Consider the following 20,444-nt stretch of genomic DNA (forward strand, 5'->3'; position numbering starts at 1 on the left):
AGGAAATAGTAGGCACATCTGCATATTATACTGATCTGTGGTTTAATAAGACTTGAAATTTTTGGACTTTAGGATTCTTCAGTCTTTTCAAGAGATACAAGTCCTGTTTTTTATTTGAGCTGGTTAAGTCTGATTATATCTCCTTTTTGTGTGTCCCATTCCCCATCTGAACCTGAACACAGGGTCGGTTACATTTTAAGTTTTGTGGAAATGTTTGAGGAGCATTAAAAATAATCAATAGCATATGTGCAATGAGTGCGAATTTCTTTTAGAATAACATTTCAAATATGTTCGGAATCTTTCCATAGCAACTTAATTATATGGGTTTGGATATTAATTTCAACAAAATCTAGCCAGCAAAATAAACCTGCAATGTGAAGATAAGAACATGAAGCCTATTCAGGTTTCTGAAATCCTAAGCTGCAGAAGTAACACTGTTGGAAGCAACTGCACTAAAAGCCAATGATAGACAGGATTGGCTCAGTAAAAATGCAAAACCAGCAGTAGCTCTATTGTGAAAAATATGAAAGTGAACTTTCTGCAGTTCACTGAACTGATGTTTTCGGCCCACGGCATGAGTTATTTCAAATAAGTGTTACAGAATTTTCAACTGAGCTTGCATATCATATTTCATATTATAAAAAAGTTATACTTGTGTCCCTAGCTTCTGTTTGTTTGTTTTTTGTCCTTATTATTCCCATCATCTGATCAGTCACCATCTACTGTAATCTCAATAGAAGTATCATTTGTTTTCTTTTATATCTTAAATATCTGATTATATTCTCATATAATATCTGGAGCAGATATGTTAACATCCTACCCTAAAACCACTGTATTGTGATTTAAAAGTGAAACTGTAAATTGGTATAAACAGGAAACCATAATCTGTATGGGATTTTATAAGCAAGTATCTAAAAAGTTGCCATAAAAAGAATACAGTAGGAACACAGATTTTATGTTTAACATGGTTGACCAAAATACATATATAGTTTTCCGGATGTCCCTCTGTATCAGCAATGAGGCTTGATATACACCATCTTCAGACAAAAGAATCAAGGTAAAACACAATGTCTACTCTCTGGTTTAGAAGTTCCAAGTGAAATTTCTCTAAACAGTTCTCTTTGACACTCCTGAGTTTGTCCTTCAATAGATAGAAGTGGAGTGATGAGGAGAAGACATAGGCAGCCCTACTATATTCAACAGATGTGGCAGACTGGCAAGAAATCAGTAAGGGACTGTTCATATTCTTGACCAGCACTTGCAGCTTCTAGAAGGAAAAATGTTATGCTGCATTATCAGTGACATGAATGAGGATGTAACTTATCAAAGTTCTGATTTTTTCCCTTTTGACAGCAGACATTATTCCTTCTTGTGTTTGAAGGTGCTTCACAAATTAGATATCCCTTAACACACCCAGATTACATCTAGGAAGACTTAATAAGACTTGATATACATACTGCTTTGTTTGCATTGCATTAAATATCTTATGGACAGAGATCAATTTCTTTCATGTTGTATTATTTTCAAATAATTTAAATGTGAATATCCTCACAGTGAGAAAAGTAGTGGTCACAAGCATAACCACATTGACTCAGGCACTAGATATTCACTGAACTTTCTGATGAATATTTTTTGTCTGAAGAAAGTTTGATACTGTGGAATATTTGAATTTGATATATTAGTGTTGGTGTTTATAATATAATAATTATAATTATATACCAACATGTAGATTCTGACTTGTGGGGACTCTTTTTAGGGTTTTCTAGGTATAGAGTACTCAGAAGTGGTTTATCCCTCACTTCCCGTTGGGGCCCTCAGGGAGTTTGTAACTTGCTCAAGGCTACACAGGTTGACTTTCTCCCAGGCCATAGCCAGGTAACCAATTCTCTGAGTTATTCAGTTAGCTAATGTAAAATTACTCTACTAAAAATACAATAAATGCCTTTGTACTGATTTTCACAAAACATGATTTGGATGACTTGACTATAAATATTAACTGCACAATTGTCTAAAGTCCCAGATATTGTGAAAAGAAAAGAAAATATTTCCATAGTTCGCATTTTTAACTGTTGCTTTTGGAGGTTGGGGTTATTTATGTGTATGAGTAATGTTGTGTTTCAGCAGACTGCAGCCTATTGAGAACAGATTTCCTGTTTTCTTTCCTGTGGTTAATTGAAAGAGTAGTAGTGGTTGCCAAGTATCAAAGATAGTAGTTTTTATTGGTCAGTTAACATTAGATATACTAGAGAGAGTAAAGGGACAGCAATATCCTATACATAGTCATATCAAAAAGCCCTGCTTGGAGACACCAGGCCTTGTCACAACATTTCCACAGTTTTACAAAGAATAATTGGATCTGTTAGACACAAGTAATGTATGAAGGAATGAAAGAGACCTTTTGTAAATAGATTGCATAAAGGTCAGTAAGAAGCTTGTGCAGCAAAAATGGATTTCATTCTTGAGACAAATGAGAATGGAAATTATATCATGGACTTGCATTTTTTTCCAAAAGAAGAGATTTCAATATTAGATCCATAGCAAAAAGTGAGGCCCATACCACCCATAATGCTGGAAAGCTGACAGAGAAGTAGCTTTTCTGTTAGAGCTTTCAGCAGGAGAAATGTCATTTTGTTTCTGATCATGATTCAATCGCATATAGACTGTAAGGTTAAGTCTCTGGCAGAGCATCTTCAGAATTCAAAAAGGTTTTACATTTTGATTAGAAAGAAAATAAACAAAACCGTTATCCTTCCTTTTGGTATCTTTTCATGGTCCAGTCGGTTTGGCTACCCACACACATGTGGTTTCTGCGTTAAAATAAACAATGAAAACATCACCTTGCACGCTACATAAGTTTCAGGAAACAAAAGACATCTGCTCAGCCTCCTTTCACATGTTATGTCCAATCAAGTTTCATCCAACTTAGAATGACCTTAATAGGGTTTTCAAGGTATGTGACATATTTAAGGAGTGTTTTCCCATTATCACCTCTCCCAGTGAGTCTTCATGACCGTGGGGATTCAAACCCTAGTCTCTTTTCACTCTGTCCAAATGTACAGCAATAGATGTTTGGATTTGGGTTTGAGGACCTGTACTTTCCCCCTTATCTAAGGCATATTTACCTCCAGTTGTTAGTTATAAAGGTAGAGTACAGTTCTAAGCGATTGTTTCATTCTCTGCCTTCATGCTTAAAATTTAACATATAACATTACACAGCACTGTGGAAAACACTTTCATGATGAGGTTAGATGAGGTGTCCATTCTTCATTCTGCACTTCCCTCCCCTCATTCATGGGTTTTGATTAAAGATGGGGACGAAGCACGACCCGTGAAACACAAATTTCTCCTCCAGTGACCAGAGGAAGAACAAATCAATATGTCATTTGTCGGGTCTTTTTTTTTTTTTTTTTTGCTTTCTCTCAAGAGGAGGGAAAATAGGGATCAAAGCCCTGCAGAATCACTCTGATCCCTGCTTTCCCCCTCCACTTGCTAAGCGCCCAGGGGAAAGCAGGGATAAAAGCGCTGTAGGATCGCTTTGATCCCTACCTTCCCCCTCCACTTGCTATGCAAGCTGCTCAAAGAGAAAATCCTCTCTGCTTATGCCCTGAGGATCAGCTGATCCGCGGGAACATAAGGAGATAGGGAACGAAGTGATGAATATAAAAGGGTTATATTTGTTGCCTCATATTTGTTACAGACGTGGTGGCGCTGCGGGCTAAACCGCAGAAGCCTGTGCTGCAGGGTCAGAAGACCAAGCAGTCGTAAGATCGAATCCACGCAACAGAGTGAGCGCCCGTCACTTGTCCCAGCTCCCGCCAACCTAGTGGTTTGAAAGCATGCAAATGCAAGTAGATAAATAGGGACCATCTCAGTGGGAAGGTAACAGTGTTCCGTGTCTAAGTCGCATTGGCCATGTGACCACGGAAGATTGTCTTCGGACAAACGCTGGCTCTATGGCTTGGAAACGGGGATGAGCACCACCCCCTAGAGTCGAACACGACTGTACAAAAATTGTCAAGGGGAACCTTTACCTTTACCTTTATTTGTTAAGTTCTCTGGACCCCCAAGAATATGAAACAGTGTATGTCCAATGAATCAGGGATATTTAGCGACTACAGTGGTGCCCCGCATAGCGACGTTAATCCGTTCTGGATAAATTGTCGCTATCCGGAAACATCGCAATGCAGGAGGGAAAACCCCATAGAAACGCATTAAACTTTGTTTAATGCGTTCCTATGGGGCGAAAACTCACCGTTATGCTATGATCCTCCATAGTGCCGCCATTTTCGCCGCCTCGGTAAACGAGGGCAGCGACGAAAATGGTTGCAGCGGCCGTTTTGGAACCGCCGATCAGCTGTGTGAAAATGGGGCCTTTGGGAAAGCCCCCATTTTCACACAGCCGGCCGAAGCACTTCGGAGCGGCCGCAGGGAAGCCCTCCCCCACCGCCGTTCCGAAGCGTTGGCCGCAAAAATGCCGGAGATGGGGGTGAGGGGTTGGGAGGAGGGCCGCCGGGAACACCCGAGCCTTGCCCTCCTCCCGGCTTTCCCCAAGCCACCCCTCACTCCCGTCTCTGTTGCTGCTTCTGGGCTTTGGAAGCCGCTTCCAAAGCCCAGCGGCAGCAGCGGAGACGGGGTTGAGGGGTTGTTCGGGGGAAAGCCGGGAGGCAGGGCAAGCCCCGGATGTTCCTGGCGGCCCTCCTCCCAGCGGAGGCTCCCGCCCAGCTGAGCGGCAGGAGCTTCCGAAGGGGAAGCTCCCGCCGCTCAGCTGAGGCTAAATGCTGGCGGTGGTGGTGGCCTCCGAAGCCACCGCCGGCATTTTCGAGCAGGAAAATGCGCTCCTGCCACTCAGCTGGAGCTAAATGCTGGCAGTGGCCTCCGAAGCCACCGCCGGCATTTTTGAGCGGGAAAATGCCACCAGTGGCTTCAGAAGCCACCGCCACCGCCAGCATTTAGCCCCAGCTGAGAGGCGGGAGCTTCCGAAGGGGAAGCTCCCGCTGCTCAGCTATGGGAAAATGGGGCTATGGGGAAAGATCGCTTTGCAATTTTTCCCCATAGGCAACATCGCAATGTAATCGCAAAAGCGATCACAAAAAAGCCAGCGCTATGCGGATTCGTCGTTAAACGGGGTGCCCGTTAAGCGAGGCACCACTGTATCCTGATTCATTTTTATATTCGTCCCATGTCTAGGTCTGATCTTGTTTGTGGACTGCATAGGAATACTCCTGTCACAGCTAGGGAAAAACAGTTTGTTACAGGTCACACTTGTTAAAGATTTTCTCAAAACAAATAACATAAGTGTATGGTGTTTGCCTTCTTTCTGCATACGTTTGTGTTCTTTCTAGTGTAGGCTGTAATAGTCTGTTAGGGTGAAATACATTTATCTTGCCATTCACTGTTCTTGAGCCATAGGAGATAATTAAAGATAGTCAAATTCCCAGAATGGGAAAGAAGGAAGAGTGCATGTCCTAGTTTGATATTGTGAATATTTGAATTAGATAGATTAGTGTTGGTTTTTATAAGATTAATAATTATAATTATATACGAACATGTACATTCTGACTTGGGTATGAAACATTTAAGAGGCAGTTTTTTTATAACAGTAACATAACCCAAACAGATTGGAACTAAAAGGATCTTCTGGATCCTTTTAGTGACTGGAGATAGGAGCAAAAAAGCAAATCCTCAAAAGTAAAACCACAACTAGAATAGAATTGCAGTTCTGGATATTGTTGTGCATTAGGAAGTGATACTGTCCTGCTTGGGTGCTTCTAAGAAGTATGCAAAGAGGTGCTAAAAAGATGTTAACGGTTGAAGAAACTAGTCATGTTTAGACTATCACTGGAGCAGGGTTAAGATGTCATCTTTAAAATCTTTGGTTAATTTAATTATATGCTGCTTTTCTGCAGTAGGCTGCAACCAAACCCACTCACAGTAAGTATCTGTTTGTGAATGAATGGCCACACATTTGAAAAAAAATATGGGACTGGGGGAAAGTATTATCTGTTGCCAAGTGAGAGATTAAAAAACTGTTGATAATTATTTTCTAGAGCAGTGGTCCTCAACCTTGGGCCTCCATATGTTCTTGGACTACAACTCCCAGAAGCCTTCACCACCACCTCTGCTGGCCAGGATTTCTGGAAGTTGAAGGCCAAGAACATCTGGAGGCCCAAGGTTGGGGACCACTGTTCTAGAGGTTCTTTAAAATCTGTGCAGAGGATTTGGTGATTAAACAGTTGCAAACAATTTCATTGGAGCAGGTCAGGCTGTGCGACTCCATTTACAATCTAGCATTTTTTCCTGCAACTGCTATATGTTTAATAGCAGATATAATTTACTTACAGAACAAGTCTCTGTGTCTAATTTGATCCTAGTCATAACCTATTTACTCTAGTAAACACTTCATACCATGGCACAGCAGTTTATGAAAAACAGTAATTAGAGTGTGATCATTTTTAAATTCAGTCTAAAGATGGAAGACATAAGGGAAAAGATTGGGGCTGAAAATGAAAGGTCAAAATGGTAGTGGTTGATTCAGTTGTTTAAAATGGATAGGAATATATTCTGGATTTAGTTGTACAGAGGTATGTACTGCATATACTCTTCTAGTTGGCACCTTCTTTGATGACCTATTCCCTTTTTTCTATTTTTTAAATTTAATTTAATTTAATTGTTTCCTGTGTGTGAGTTAAAAAGGCCTGCAACTTAAACCTGGATGGTGGCAGTTCATTCAGATTCTTTTCCTCGCAGTTTAAGTTTTGAATGTGATCTGTGTACAGCAATGACTTCTCCCTGTCGTGGTAACTGTGATTCATCAGGGCTTGCATGATCTGCAGCAGGTCTAGACTTCGCAAACTTTCTGTCCCTCTCCATACATGTATTATATAACAGAAAAATCAGTATCATAAAGAGATTTCTGCCTGATTCACTTTAATAGATTGCCTACAGATCAGTTACATGGCAGTCATTGAGACCTCATTGTTAGATTGGCTCTTAAACCTATTGAGTATGGATAGTATGTCAGTCAAATATATTTTCATCAAATATTTTTCAGAAGAATTTGCTAGTTCCTTATTAGCTATACTGAAACTGTAAAAATTGCAACTAGTAGTTTCTCTTGAACATTTTTTCTCACACATTATCAAAACTTTGAAATAACAATGCTGCCCTCTTTTTTTGTTTCATATAAATTGCTCATTTCTCTCTTAGCCCTTCTTCACTGTCCCCACTGTACTGAAATCACGCTTAGTGCACTTCTGCTGGTTGTTCAAACTCCTCTTGCTTTCACTATGTCTGAAAGACCAGGAAGGATGTTTTGTCCTGTAAAGTCACCTTATATTTTTTTTCTGTGGAATGACATAAATGTTTGGTTACTTGGTTCTATAGTAGCATCATTACCCTAAACCAGTGATTCCCTACCTTAGGTCCCCAGATGTTCTTTGACTAAAACTCCCAGAAATCCTGGTCAGCACACCTAGTGATGAAGGTTTCTGAGAGATTTAGTCCAAGAACATCTGGGGGGCCAAGGTTGAGAACCACTCCCCTAGACTAAACTCAGTAAGAGACTCCATTTGCCTGTTTCCCCCCAACTACAGACACAGCTGTACAGTTTTCTTTAGAAGTGTTGAAAACCTTAGTTCTATTACACTTGTGAATCAAAATGAGCAGACAGAGCAGTTCCTAATTATCCGTGTGAATTGATGGAAAGATACATTGTGCGTAACTGTTTGTCTTGTCAGACAGTGTCATTTAATGTGATTAAGGAAACTGTTGTCAAAAGTTTTATATTTGTTTGTTTCATGGTTTTTAATGGTTATATCATACCAATTAAAGTAAAGCTATTTGAAACAGGGAGCTATAGTGAATGTAACAGCTTTTTAGATCTCTGGAATGAGGAAGATATTTTCTTCAGATGTACTTTGCAGACATTATGTTGAAAGATGTAACTTGTAAGGAGCACATGAGCGTATTTGAATGAACAATATTATTCTGTCTTGATTCATGTTTCACTTTTGGGAAAACAACTTCCAACTGTTACAAAAGGTTAAATTGTTGTTCATGCATGACAAATTCCTTCTCCTTTCCATTTCGCTATGAAAAAATACTGTATACTCTGGCTTTTAAATAACAGATCAGAAAACTCTCACAAGAAATATTCAATGGAGGTACTCAAAAACACTGTTAAAGGACACTGCTTTCATCTTCTGAGTGAACGATATGTCAACACTAAAGCTACTGAAAACTAGATGTGATCAGAAGGGCCAGCTGGGACATGGTAGCCTCTGCAGTGAACCTGCTGAAGTTTCAAATACTGTATTATTGTACAATTAATATGAAGGAGATGTTGTTAGGAACTTTATTTTATTTTATTTAAATATCTGGTGGTAATATCCCAGCCATTTGATAATAATGTTCTACTCAAGGGGGCTTACAATATTTGAAAACTAACCATTTCATAAAGATACTAGTATAGAACAATCACAGTTAGTAGAACAGAACACAAAAGATTAAAAACATATCAAAACCCTGCTAGAATAAAGCTGTTTTCTACATTCATTGAGAAATGGGTTCAGGTGTTTTATTTATTTGTTTTATTTATTATTGTATTTTTATCCTGCCCTTCTAGACAGAATTCTGTTCAGGGAGGCTCACAATATATTGTGCATAAACAAGTTAAAAACAACAATTAAAATCTACAATAATACTATTATCAAGATGGAATAAACAGCAAAACCAAGAAAAGTAAAAGTCAAGTAATGGCAGGAGGGAATGCTTGCCTAAAGAGCCAAGTTTTTAACTGGCTTTTGAAAATACCCAGCGAGGGTGCAAGGCAAATCTCTGGCGGCAAGCTGTTCGAGAGTCAAGGGGTCACCGCCATCAAAACCCGGTTTCTTGTTCTTTCTTTCCGGGCCTCCCTTGGCATTAGGCCACTCAGCTGTCTTTCCTGGCTGTGGCGAGTGACTCGAGTAGATCTAGGTGGGAGAAGGCGTTCTGCCAAGTATCAAGGTCCTAAACCTTTTAGGGCTTTGTATGTCATCATTAACACTTTGAAATCAATGTGGAAATGAATGAGTAGCCAATGAAGAGCAGCCAGAATGGGTGGAATATTGGAATGTTGGAATATTCTTGTTCCGCTAAGTAATCTGGCTGCTGCATTCTGCAGCATTTGAAGCTTCTGCATCAGTCTCAAAGTTAGCCCCACGTAGAGTGCATTACAGTGGTCTAATCTCAAGATTACGAGTACATGGACCAGAGTGGTGAAGGCCCTGCCATCAAGATAGGGATGCAGCTGGGCAATCCGCCATAGGTGGTAATTGGCAGAGCGGACCACTGACGCCACCTGGGTTTCCATGGTGAGCGCTGGGTCTAGATGTACTCCCAAGTTGCGAACCTCACTCTTTGTGGAGAAAGTCATGCCCCCCAAAAGAGAGGGAGTTTCCCAAGCCACCAATGGAGGGGCCACCCACTCTCAGGACCTCCATCTTGTCCGGGATCAGCCTCTCCTGCATCCATTGCAGTACGGCCTCCAGGCAGCGCTGAAGGGACAGAACGGCATCCACTGAAGTAGGTGAAAAGGAGATGTATCAGTATGCATCAGCTACTGATGACATGAAGCTCCATCCCCCCGATGACCCCACCCAACAGCCTCATATAGATGTTAAACAGCATTGGGGAGATGATCGAGCCCTGTGGAACCCCACAATTGAGGCTCCATGGGGCCGAGACACTCTCCCCAAGCTGAACTCTCTGGGGTCGGTCCTCCAAGAAGGAACGGAGCCAGGCAAGTGCCAGGCCACCAATTCCCAACTCAGAGAACCTCCCCAGGAGGATACTGTGGTCGACGGTACCAACGGCCGCCGAGATGTCGAGGAGGACCAACAAGGACATATTGCCCCCATCGGCCTCCCTCAGCAGGTCATCCATCAGTGCGACCAGTGCCGTCTCTGTACCATAGCGCGGCCTGAAGCCCGACTGGAATAGGTCCAGGGAATTGGTTTCATCCAAGAGCGCCTGGAGCTGATCTGCCACCACCCTCTCAACCACTTTGCTAAGGAAAGAAACATTGGCGACGGGCCTATAATTGCCAATGTCGTCTGTCGCCAAATTTGGTTTCTTCCTAATGGGCCTAATGAGTGTTTCCAACAGGGCAAGAGGAACCTTACCCTCCAGGAGAAACCCATTAATTATCGCAGTAGCCCATTTTACACACCAGGGAGTGATCAGTATCACAATCAGCACTCTGGTAACTGCGTGTGATCGTAATACTAGGAAGGCTGGAACGTCTAGTGAGGATTAGATCGAGCTGATGCCAATGCTTGGATCTTGGATGCCTCCAGGAAACTCTGTGTTGCAGCTTCGTGTTAAAGAATGTCTTGCTGACACAAAGACCATAATAGCAGCAAAACTCCAGCAAGCGTTGGCCATTTTCATTTATCTCCCTGGTGTGTAGTAGAGTAAAACTACGAACAAAGAGAGTATATCACACGAAAAAGGAAGGAGAACCACGTATTGACATCAGCAAGACTTGCGATCAAAGAAAAGTGAAGGAATTTGCCCAAGCACTTGAGGAAGTCCTTCCAGGTCTGGCTAATGCAAATGCACCTGAACGATGGGAACACTTCAAGAACACTCTCTATAACACCGCCTTGTCCACCTTTGGCAAGAAGACCAAAAAGATGGCTGACTGGTTCGAAGCCCATTCAGAGGAGTTAATGCCAGCCATTGAGGATAAGAGAAGAGCTCTAGCAGCATACAAAGCCTGTCCTAGCGAGTACAACTTGCAAGCTCTTCGAGCTGCTCGCAGTCAAGTCCAACAGGCTGCCAGGAGATGCTCCAACAATTATTGGCTCCAGCTCTGCTCTCAGATACAGTTAGCAGCGGACACAGGTAACATCAAAGGAATGTATGACGGTATCAAGCAGGCCTTAGGTCCAATACAGAAGAAATCTGCTCCCCTGAAATCTGCTATAGGTGTGCTCATCCAGGACCGAGCACAGCAGATGGAACGCTGGGTACAGCACTACTCTGAGCTATATTCCAGAGAGAATGTAGTAACCGAAGAAGCATTAAATAACATTGAGTGCCTGCCTGTCTTGGAAGAGCTGGACAGCGAACCAACCCTAGCAGAAATAAAAGCGGCCTTGGACTCCCTCGCCTCTGGCAAGACACCTGGAAAGGATAACATCCCTGCTGAAGTGCTGAAATGCTGTAAGGAGATCATCACCTCCGAACTGTATGAAGTCTTTTGTCTCTGCTGGAGGGAAGGTGGAGTACCACAGGACATGAAGGATGCAAACATTATCACATTGTACAAGAACAAAGGAGACAGGGGTGACTGCAGTAACTACCGTGGCATCTCTCTTCTTAGCGTTGTAGGGAAGCTGCTTGCCCGTGTTGTGCTGAAGAGGCTCCAGGTGCTTGCAGATAGTCTATCCAGAATCACAGTGTGGATTTCGAGCTAATAGATCCACCACTGACATGGTATTCTCCCTCCGACAGCTGCAGGAGAAATGTAGGGAACAACAACAACCACTCTTAGTGGCCTTCATAGACCTTACAAAAGCATTTGATCTGGTTAGCAGGGATGGCCTTTTTAAAATACTTCCCAAGATTGGATGTCCGCCTCGTCTCCTTAACATCATCAGATCTTTCCATGAGGGAATGAAAGGCACTGTAGTTTTTGACGGCTCAACATCAGACCCCTTTGACATCCAAAGCGGAGTGAAACAGGGCTGTGTCCTCGCACCAACACTTTTTGGGATCTTTTTTGCTGTCATGCTGAAGCATGCCTTTGGAGCTGCAACCGAGGGCGTCTATCTCCGGACTAGATCAGACGGAAAGCTCTTTAATCTCTCTAGATTGAGAGCGAAGACCAAAGTCCAACTGAAATGCATGCGGGACTTCCTCTTCGCAGATGATGCAGCCATTGTTGCCCACTCTGCTGAAGACCTCCAACAACTCATGAATCATTTCAGCAAGGCCTGCCAAGACTTTGGACTAACTATCAGCCTGAAGAAAACACAAGTCATGGGCCAGGGTGTGGACTCACCTCCCTCTATTACCATCTCCACACAAGAATTGGAGGTTGTTCATGACTTTGTGTACCTCGGCTGAACCATCTCTGACACCCTCTCTCTAGATGTCGAGCTGGATAAACACATTGGCAAAGCAGCCACCATGTTCTCTAGACTCACAAAGAGAGTATGGCTCAATAAGAAGCTGACGACACATACGAAGATCCAGGTTTATAGAGCCTGTGTTCTAAGCACACTCCTGTACTGCAGTGAGTCATGGACCCTTTGTGCACAGCAGGAGAGGAAGCTGAACACCTTCCATATGCGTTGCCTCCGACGGATTTTTGGCATCACCTGGCAGGACAAAGTTCCAAACAGAGCAGTCCTAGAACGAGCTGGAATTTTCAGCATGAACACATTACTGAAACAGCGATGTCTACATTGGCTCGGGCACGTCGTGAGAATGGCTGATGGTCGGATTCCAAAGGATCTCCTCTATGGAGAATTAGTGCAGGGAAAGCTCCCCAGAGGGAGACCACAACTGCGATACAAGGACATCTGCAAGCGAGATCTGAAGGCCTTAGGAGTAGACCTCAACAGATGGGAAAACCTGACATCTGAGAGTTCAGCCTGGAGGCAGGCGGTGCATCACAGCCTCTCCCAATTTGAAGAGACCCTTGCCCAGCAGGCCGAGGCAAAGAGGAAGTCACAAAAGCAGCAAAACCAGGGAGCCGGACAGGGGACAGACTGGATTTGTCTTCAGTGTGGAAGGGACTGTCACTCTCGAATTGGCCTTCTCAGCCACACTAGGCACTGTTCCAAGCCCTCCATACAGAGCACGCTACCATAGTCTTTCGAGACTGAAGGATACCTAAACTAAGCCCATTTTGTTGTTACAGGCCTGGCTACTTTGATTAGCCAGGCCGGGCAAGGGTCAAGAGAGGAAGTGGTGGCCCGACAGCGATCAAGCGCTTTGTCCACCATATCTGGCGTCACAGGCTGAAAATATTCAAGACTCACTGGGCAAGGCAAAGCACTGGACATCTCTGCTCGGTCTACTATATTTTAAAAAAGAGAGAGATCCCATCAGATGGGCTCCACTTTAGATTTTAAAAAAGCTGTAAATTGGTCAGGTGAGATACTAGTAGGAGGCCCATCACCTAGACCAATTCCGGATACATCGCGAACAATACGGAAAAGTTCCGCCTGCTGATTTGAAGCTTCGCTGATCTGGTCAGCGAAGTGTGATCATCTAGCAGCCTTCACCTTAACGAGGTAATGGTTAGTCGCGATCCTGACAGCTTTCTTATGTTTTTTTTCAACTGGGCAAGTCATTTGCTAATCTGAGTGCAGATACTGAGGGGTCACCTTCTCTTATTTCCACAAATATATCCCATTCTAGATGGATACAGATACAAATGCTTCCTTTTGTACTTATCTGTTGATATGGAATGCATCCACTGAGGGCTTTAAATGTGGCAATGATAATAATGGTAGTGATGGCAAGTCAGTTCTGACTTATGGTGATCCTTTTCAGTTTTCCAGGTAGAGAGAGCGCTCCATATGTGTTATTAGCTCCTTATATTATGCACAGGAACAGCGGTGATTTTCTAAGATTGTGGCAATATGAGCCTATGAGTGTGCAATTAGTATAATATCTTTGCAGTTTCATTTTGGACCAAGAGAAGGTTCCAGATTCTCCAAAGATGGCCTGATGTAGATCATATTGCAGTAATTCAAACCAAAGTGAATAATTACTCTAGGCAGATCTGGATGCTACTGGCAGACTAGGCTCAGTTTACCAAAGACCTTTCTTTCACATCTGCCAGTAGATCATCCAGATGCAAAGCTAACTCTCTGAATATTCCCACATGGCTGCACACCTGATTCCTTAAGGAAAGTACTTCCAGAAAGTGGTTATGAATCCCAGGCCTGACCAGAAGGTATTTTTGTCTTTTCTGAATAGTTGTTAATCCTTATTCAATCCAGTATTTTCTCTTTATATTCAGAATGTCAGTGGCTTCTCTGTTACTAAATGAAAGGGAGAAGTAGAGGTACACGCAATCTGCATTTTGGTGATGAAGTACCAAAGTTCCCTGGAAAACCTCTTACAATATTTCCATGTTGATGTACAATATTTTACTTTTGTTTTGAACATGGGAAGTTATCAAGCACTAGAGGTTGCTGGTGGAAGCTATGGGGTTCCTGAAGTAGATCTGCTGCGAGGCCAACACTGTTAATGTCCTCTTTCCTTCAACCTTTTAGTTTCAAAATGGTAATTATCGTGGAATCATAGAATGTAGTTTGGAAAGGGGCCTATAAGTCCATTGTGTCCAACCCCCTGCTCAGTGCAGAAATCCAGATCAAAGATACAGTACTTGACCGATCAAATAAACTTGACAGGGTGTCTAGCTTTCTGTTAAATGCCTCCAGCATAGGAGTGCTTACCACCTCTGGAGATAACTGGTTCTATTGTCATACTGCTCTAACAGTTACAACGTTTTTCCTGATATTCAACTGGAATTTGGCTTGCTATAAATAGAACCCATAGTGTCCTGCACTCTGGAATGATTGAGAACAGATGCTGTGTTCTTGACAAATCCCTGTTGGCTTCTGGTATTCACTGCATTGTTTTCAATGTGCTTGCAGAATGACCACTTCATAATCTGCTCCAGAATTTTCTCTTGGTGTCAGATTGACCATGCTTGGGTCCCACTTCCCTTCTCTTTCTGTGCCTGTCTGGGCATAAAAAGATGTGGGAAGTGGGAACAAAGCAATCCCCCACCCCTACTGTCTTTGCAAAGACAGCAGGGATAATTTCTTTGGCCAGGCGTCCCTTGTCTATGCCACAGATGCATAGAAAGACAGAGAAAGCCTGGTCAAAGCAATCCCACTGTCTTTGCAAACGGGGGTGAGATTCCCTTCAGGCAGGCTTTAGCAAGCCGCCTGAAGGGAAGACCCCTCTCTGCTTATGTCCCCAAGGAACAGAAGAACAGCCGATCCCTGGGAGCATAAGCAGGTAGGGATACACGAATATAAAAGGGTTATATTCATTGCTTTGTATTCGTCGGGATCTCTGCATCTCAGGAATACGAAGCAACAAATATCTGACAAATCAGCTATATTAGTTGAATACTGTATTGTGATTTGTTTTCATATTCATCCCCATGTCTAGTTAGGACAGCGGATGACCAAAGTTTAATTTTTTCAGTACAATATATCACTATGGTCACTTTAAACTAAGATAGTTTCAGGCAATTCTTTTGGATGTGTTGAGGAATGGGGGCTGTCAAAGTCATGGGTTCATGACTGCCCTCATCAAATGAATGGAATTTGTCTGAGTGGTGATTGATACAGTGGGTCTTCTTTGGGTGGGACTAACAACTAGATTTAGGCTTATAGAAACAAGATTTTTGTGGTGTTTGGGAGGAAGATAATGACAAGAATTGGGAAGAAATGTTCTTAGCTTTCAACATGTTCACTTTCCATCAGTCTAAGTAAAGTAAGCATGTGTCCTAGGTGAGATACTGCTCAAGAAAAGTGGGCACATTACAGCAGAATCCAGCAAAACTGCTGGAAACGTGTGCCACCTAGGTCTGAATGGCACTGACAAAAGTCCCCTCCCCTTTCATGCAAATACTGCAGGTCTGATATTGGGATGGGAATGGGGTGGTTGCATCATTTGTAGTGCTAAAGAGAAGAGATTTAAGTTACAGTAGTTTATTTTAGTTAGTTTAATGTGATTTGTGGTCGTGGGGTGTCTAGAAAATTAACTTGTTAAGTCAGTTCAAACCACTGTTGGAGTATGAATTTTAATTAACTCTTGGATCATCATATTCCTGTTTTTAGTGAAGAGCAAGTTATCAGTATAAAAGAGTGGTTCGCAACATTGGATAACCAGGTGTTCTAGGACTGCAGTTCCAAGAAGCCTTCACCACCAGCTGTGCTGGCCAGGGTTTCTGGGAGTTGCAGTCCTGAATTACCCAAGGTTGGGAACCACTGGTGTAAGAGAACAGTTAAGTGGCACTTCAAGTTGAATGAACTTGATAGTGATCATAGTTAAGAAAATGTAACAATAGTAACTTTGATAGGAGTTTTAGGTGAAGAATTCTGAGAACTATACTAAATGTGTATGGTTTATATAATGTCTATATTTGCAAAAATAAGACGTGACATAGAACTGAATATTTTACAAAACTTTCTAAAACATTGGATAACTGTTATGAATGTACTGTTAAAGTATACAACCATGGTATGTTTAGTTTCTGAAATTGTTCAAATTCAGGTCTTGATTTTCACTTAGATAAAAATATTCAGAACATGGCACTGGCTTGCAGAGGTTATTTAGCTTTTTCCTCTTTTATTTTATTGGCAGGCGAAATCTCACAAAACTATCCCTCATCTTCAGTCACATGCTTGCAGAAATCAAGGCAATCTTCCCTAATGGCCAATTCCAAGGCGATAACTTTCGTATCACAAAAGCAGATGCTGCAGAATTCTGGAAAAAGTTCTTTGGAGAGAAGTAAGTATCAAGATTTTTTCTGTGCCATTAGTGTGTTCTAAATAAATATATTGAATGTTGCTAATTTCTGTAAAATGAACTTTAATCATAGGTGTCTTTCTGCTAAGTTATTTTGACAAGTATGTATGCCAACAAGGACACAACAGATCTTACTGCTTGAAAGTTTAGACACTGTGGCTAAAATCCTGTTTGTGTAACTTAACATTGTCTAAGGTTCATGTTCATCAGTGGTTATTTTTCAAAAATTAAACGTTTTTTACTTCTGTCCCGAGCTTTGTACGTATCCCCTTACATAGAAAACCAGTTAAATATTGCATGCCATTGCCAAAACTTGTTCCTTACGATATACCTATTGGAGTCTGTGGAATTTATGGAGGAATTGACTCACCAAGTCCCCATGGATTCACTAGGCCTACACTTGTGCAGTTTACTGTATTAAACAAGATTTTGACCCATGTGTCTGAGAAAGTGGATTATATTTCTCAGTAACTCACAGTGAAATAAAACCTATCTTTAAGGTACCACAATAATGTACTTTTCTTTTTTATGGTCGCTTAGATTTATTGTACATGCTGAAATGGATTAACATGACTACTTTTTTGTATCTCTAGTCCATTCATTCAATCTTTATTATGGTCATTGACCAACATAAATGAGGATGGGGTACAAACAGTTGCTATGCCCATTAAAACTCTATTTAAGCCATAGCCCAAATTGAACATCAATATGAAATTTAACAAGTAACCTTACAATGATTCTAATAAAAGCAAAATATAAGAATACAGGGGGCAGTGAATAGAAAAGAGGAGAAGAGAAAAGGATTCTACAAGGTTAAATAATTATTGTGACTCTTAAAAGTTAGTGTATCTATAAATAAAAGGTACGATCATAAAATAATTCCAAGGAATTATGGGTATACACATATATACAGTGGTGCCTCACATAGCGATGTTAATCCGTTCCGGAAAAAACATCGCTAAGTGATTTAATCGCTAAGTGATATTAAAAAGCCCATAGGAACGTATTAAAACACGTTTAACATGTACCTATGGGCTAAAAACTTACCTTAAAGCGAAATTCCTCCATAGCGGCGGCCATTTTGGGTGCCTCTAAAGCGAGGCAAAACAGCTGCACCCATTTTGTTTTTGCGGTGGCCATTTTGGAACTGCCGATCAGCTGGTCAAAAAAGTTCGCTTTGCCATGATCGCTTTCCTGCGATCATCGCAAAGCGAATTTTAGCCACAGGGGACATCGCTAAGCGATCGCTCCAGCGATGGCCAAGTCCATCGCAAAGCGATTTCATCGCTCAACGGAGTGATCACTAAGCGAGGCACCACTGTATAAAGATAAAGGTTCCTCTTGACATTTCGTTCAGTCGTGTCCGACTTTAGGGGATGGTGCTCATCCCCATAGAGCCAGCATTTGTCCGTAGACAGTTTCCATGGTCATGTGGCCAGCACAACTAGACATGGAACACCGTTACCTTCCCACTGTGGTGCTACCTATTTATCTACTCGCATTTTTACATACTTTTGAACTGCTAGGTTGGCAGGAGCTGGGACAAGCGATGGGATCTCACTGTGTTGCGTGGATTCGATCTTACGAGTGCTGGTCTTCCAACCTTGCAGTACAGAGGCTTCTGCGGTTTAACCCGCAGCACCACCATGTCCCTTTTTTATATATATATATATATATATATATATATATATATATATATATATATATATATATATATATATATATATATATATATATATATATATATATATATATATATATATATACACACACACACACACACACACACATATTAATCCAGCATTAAAAGAAATAGAATTAAATATAAATACTACTTATGATGCCAATCATCACCTGGCAAATTTTAATCGCTGCCACACAGTACCTATCAACATTATATGTTGTAAATATCTCTAGTTAGTTACCTATTAGGCCAAGCTACTCTTATTGTGTTCTGCTAATATGTTTTTAGAGAACTTAGGTTCTGATACCATCCAACTAAGAAATTTCAGTGTTCTTTGCAAGGGTTCTTTGGTGCAAAATAAGCCATCCTTCATAGTTTCTCAAAAGCTGTTAAACATGTAGCGACATAACTAAAAAATACCATTGAGCTGGAGGGTTGGGTTTTTTTTGGGGTGGGTGATGCAATTTAATCAGATTTGTTAGAAAAAGACTTGACATTAGATATGCACTACTCTTTCAACTACATGGCACTGTGCCTTGGATTATTCTTTTAAAGCTCTGCTTGTTATGACAAATTAGTTTGTAAATGGTTTTGTGTATGATTTGCATCCTGACGTAAAGAGGAAAGTGAGGAAGAGTTTTGGCATTCAGAAATTTAAATTACTTGATCTTATTATGGTAATTTTGGTGAGTTCAGAACTTACAAGAATATAAAATTGGAATTTCCGAATGTGCTCTCATTCGGCTATCTTCTCTAGATTATTTTTTAAGCATAACTTCATGTGTTTTACCCTGGAATATTGTGTAAGGGCATACAGTTGCATTTTAGTTTGTATATGCTACTTCAGTGTGAGATTCGGCACCAAAGACTAAGTTAACTCAAATTATTGGACTGCTTCTTTGTGTATTTACATGTAATTTAAACCTTTTAAGTCCATTGTTAGGTACCTGACTATTTAGGTAACGCTCTCTTTAAATCACCACAGAACTAAACATTTTTTCTCCAATAATCTTCACTTTTTTCCTCTCTCCGTCTTTTGCTGCTACCAACCTTTAGCTGCTCTTGTGTGTTTGAATATTCAAACTTTCACTAAGTCTCTTATAATATTCTCCGCATAGCCAAGCCTTCATGTACTGACTGAAATCTGTTCCACTTAATTTGAATAGAACATGTAAGGTTTTATTAAAATAGCCGTGTTAAAAAGAATGTTGTTTATTCCTAGGCTTTAAATTTACAGTATTCAGCATAATCCTTTACTTTATGTCTTCTCCATCTCTCTGAATAGAAAGAAAAAGCAGTTTGTAGATTAAATAGGCTCAAGAATTTTAAATGTTGTATAAATGTTCCCTTCTGCCAGTGTTATTGCCAACATTTTGGATTGCATTTTAGGGATAATTCTTGAAGTTCTAACTCCATGGACTATATTATGATGGTGGTCCAGTGTGAAAGTTAGCACATGCACGCATGTTTATACATCACTCTTCAGCAGGAACCAGTACAGTTGCATACTAATCTAAGCTAGTAAAATGTATTTGTAGCTAATGCAACTGCAGTGGTGCCTCGCATTATGAGCGCTCCGTTCGATGATGAAATCTCTTTACGTCGATTTTGCGATCGCAAAAGCGATCGCAAAACTATGTTCCCTATGGGGGAATTTCGCTTTGCGATGTTTGGTCCCCTGTTTCGGTAACCGATCATCGCAAAGCAATGATTTTTGCACAGCTGATCAGCGGTTTCAAAATGGCCACCGGGTTAAAAAAAAATGGCCGCCCGCTGTTTTCTGGCACGGATTCCTCGCTGCACGGGCAGCGAAAATGGGCACGCTATGGAGGATCTTCGCTGGACGGTGAGCTTGAAGCCCCTAGGAATGCATTAATCGGGTTTTAATGCGTTTCTATGGGCTTTTTAAAATCGCATGACGTTTTTGTTTTACAGCGATTTTTGCGGAACGAATTAACGCCATGTGAGGCACCACTGTATCTGAACAATCAGAAGCCATATCAAATTAAAGTTCCCACCTAAGGTACAAACATGTGTCTTAGTGGGAGTGCAATCCCAAACAAAGCAGGTTAGGAAGCTGCCTTTTACCAGATTGGATCTGTCTCTTGAGCCCAGTGTTACCTACTTCACAGTGATATTTTTTGATTGGAAATGCCAGAGATTGACTCAAGCATTTTCTGCATGCTAAATCCCCTTCTTGGCATCTATC

At 41.4% G+C, this 20,444-nt stretch overlaps 1 protein-coding gene across 6 annotated transcripts in view; it reads left to right on the forward strand.

The window, feature by feature from the left end:
* The window catches only part of CBLB (Cbl proto-oncogene B), a 94,193-nt gene that overhangs the window by 20,554 nt on the left and 53,195 nt on the right, over window positions 1-20,444 (forward strand). For all 6 annotated transcript variants that reach the window (XM_072993897.2, XM_020809848.3, XM_078389911.1 and 3 more), the window contains exon 4: window positions 16,387-16,533. In XM_072993897.2, the coding sequence (XP_072849998.2) occupies window positions 16,387-16,533 (147 nt within the window). The remainder of the gene's footprint in view (window positions 1-16,386; window positions 16,534-20,444) is intronic.

The sequence above is a fragment of the Pogona vitticeps genome, chromosome 3 (genome assembly GCF_051106095.1).
Source record: "Pogona vitticeps strain Pit_001003342236 chromosome 3, PviZW2.1, whole genome shotgun sequence".
In the NCBI taxonomy this organism is placed as follows: Eukaryota; Metazoa; Chordata; class Lepidosauria; order Squamata; family Agamidae; genus Pogona; species Pogona vitticeps.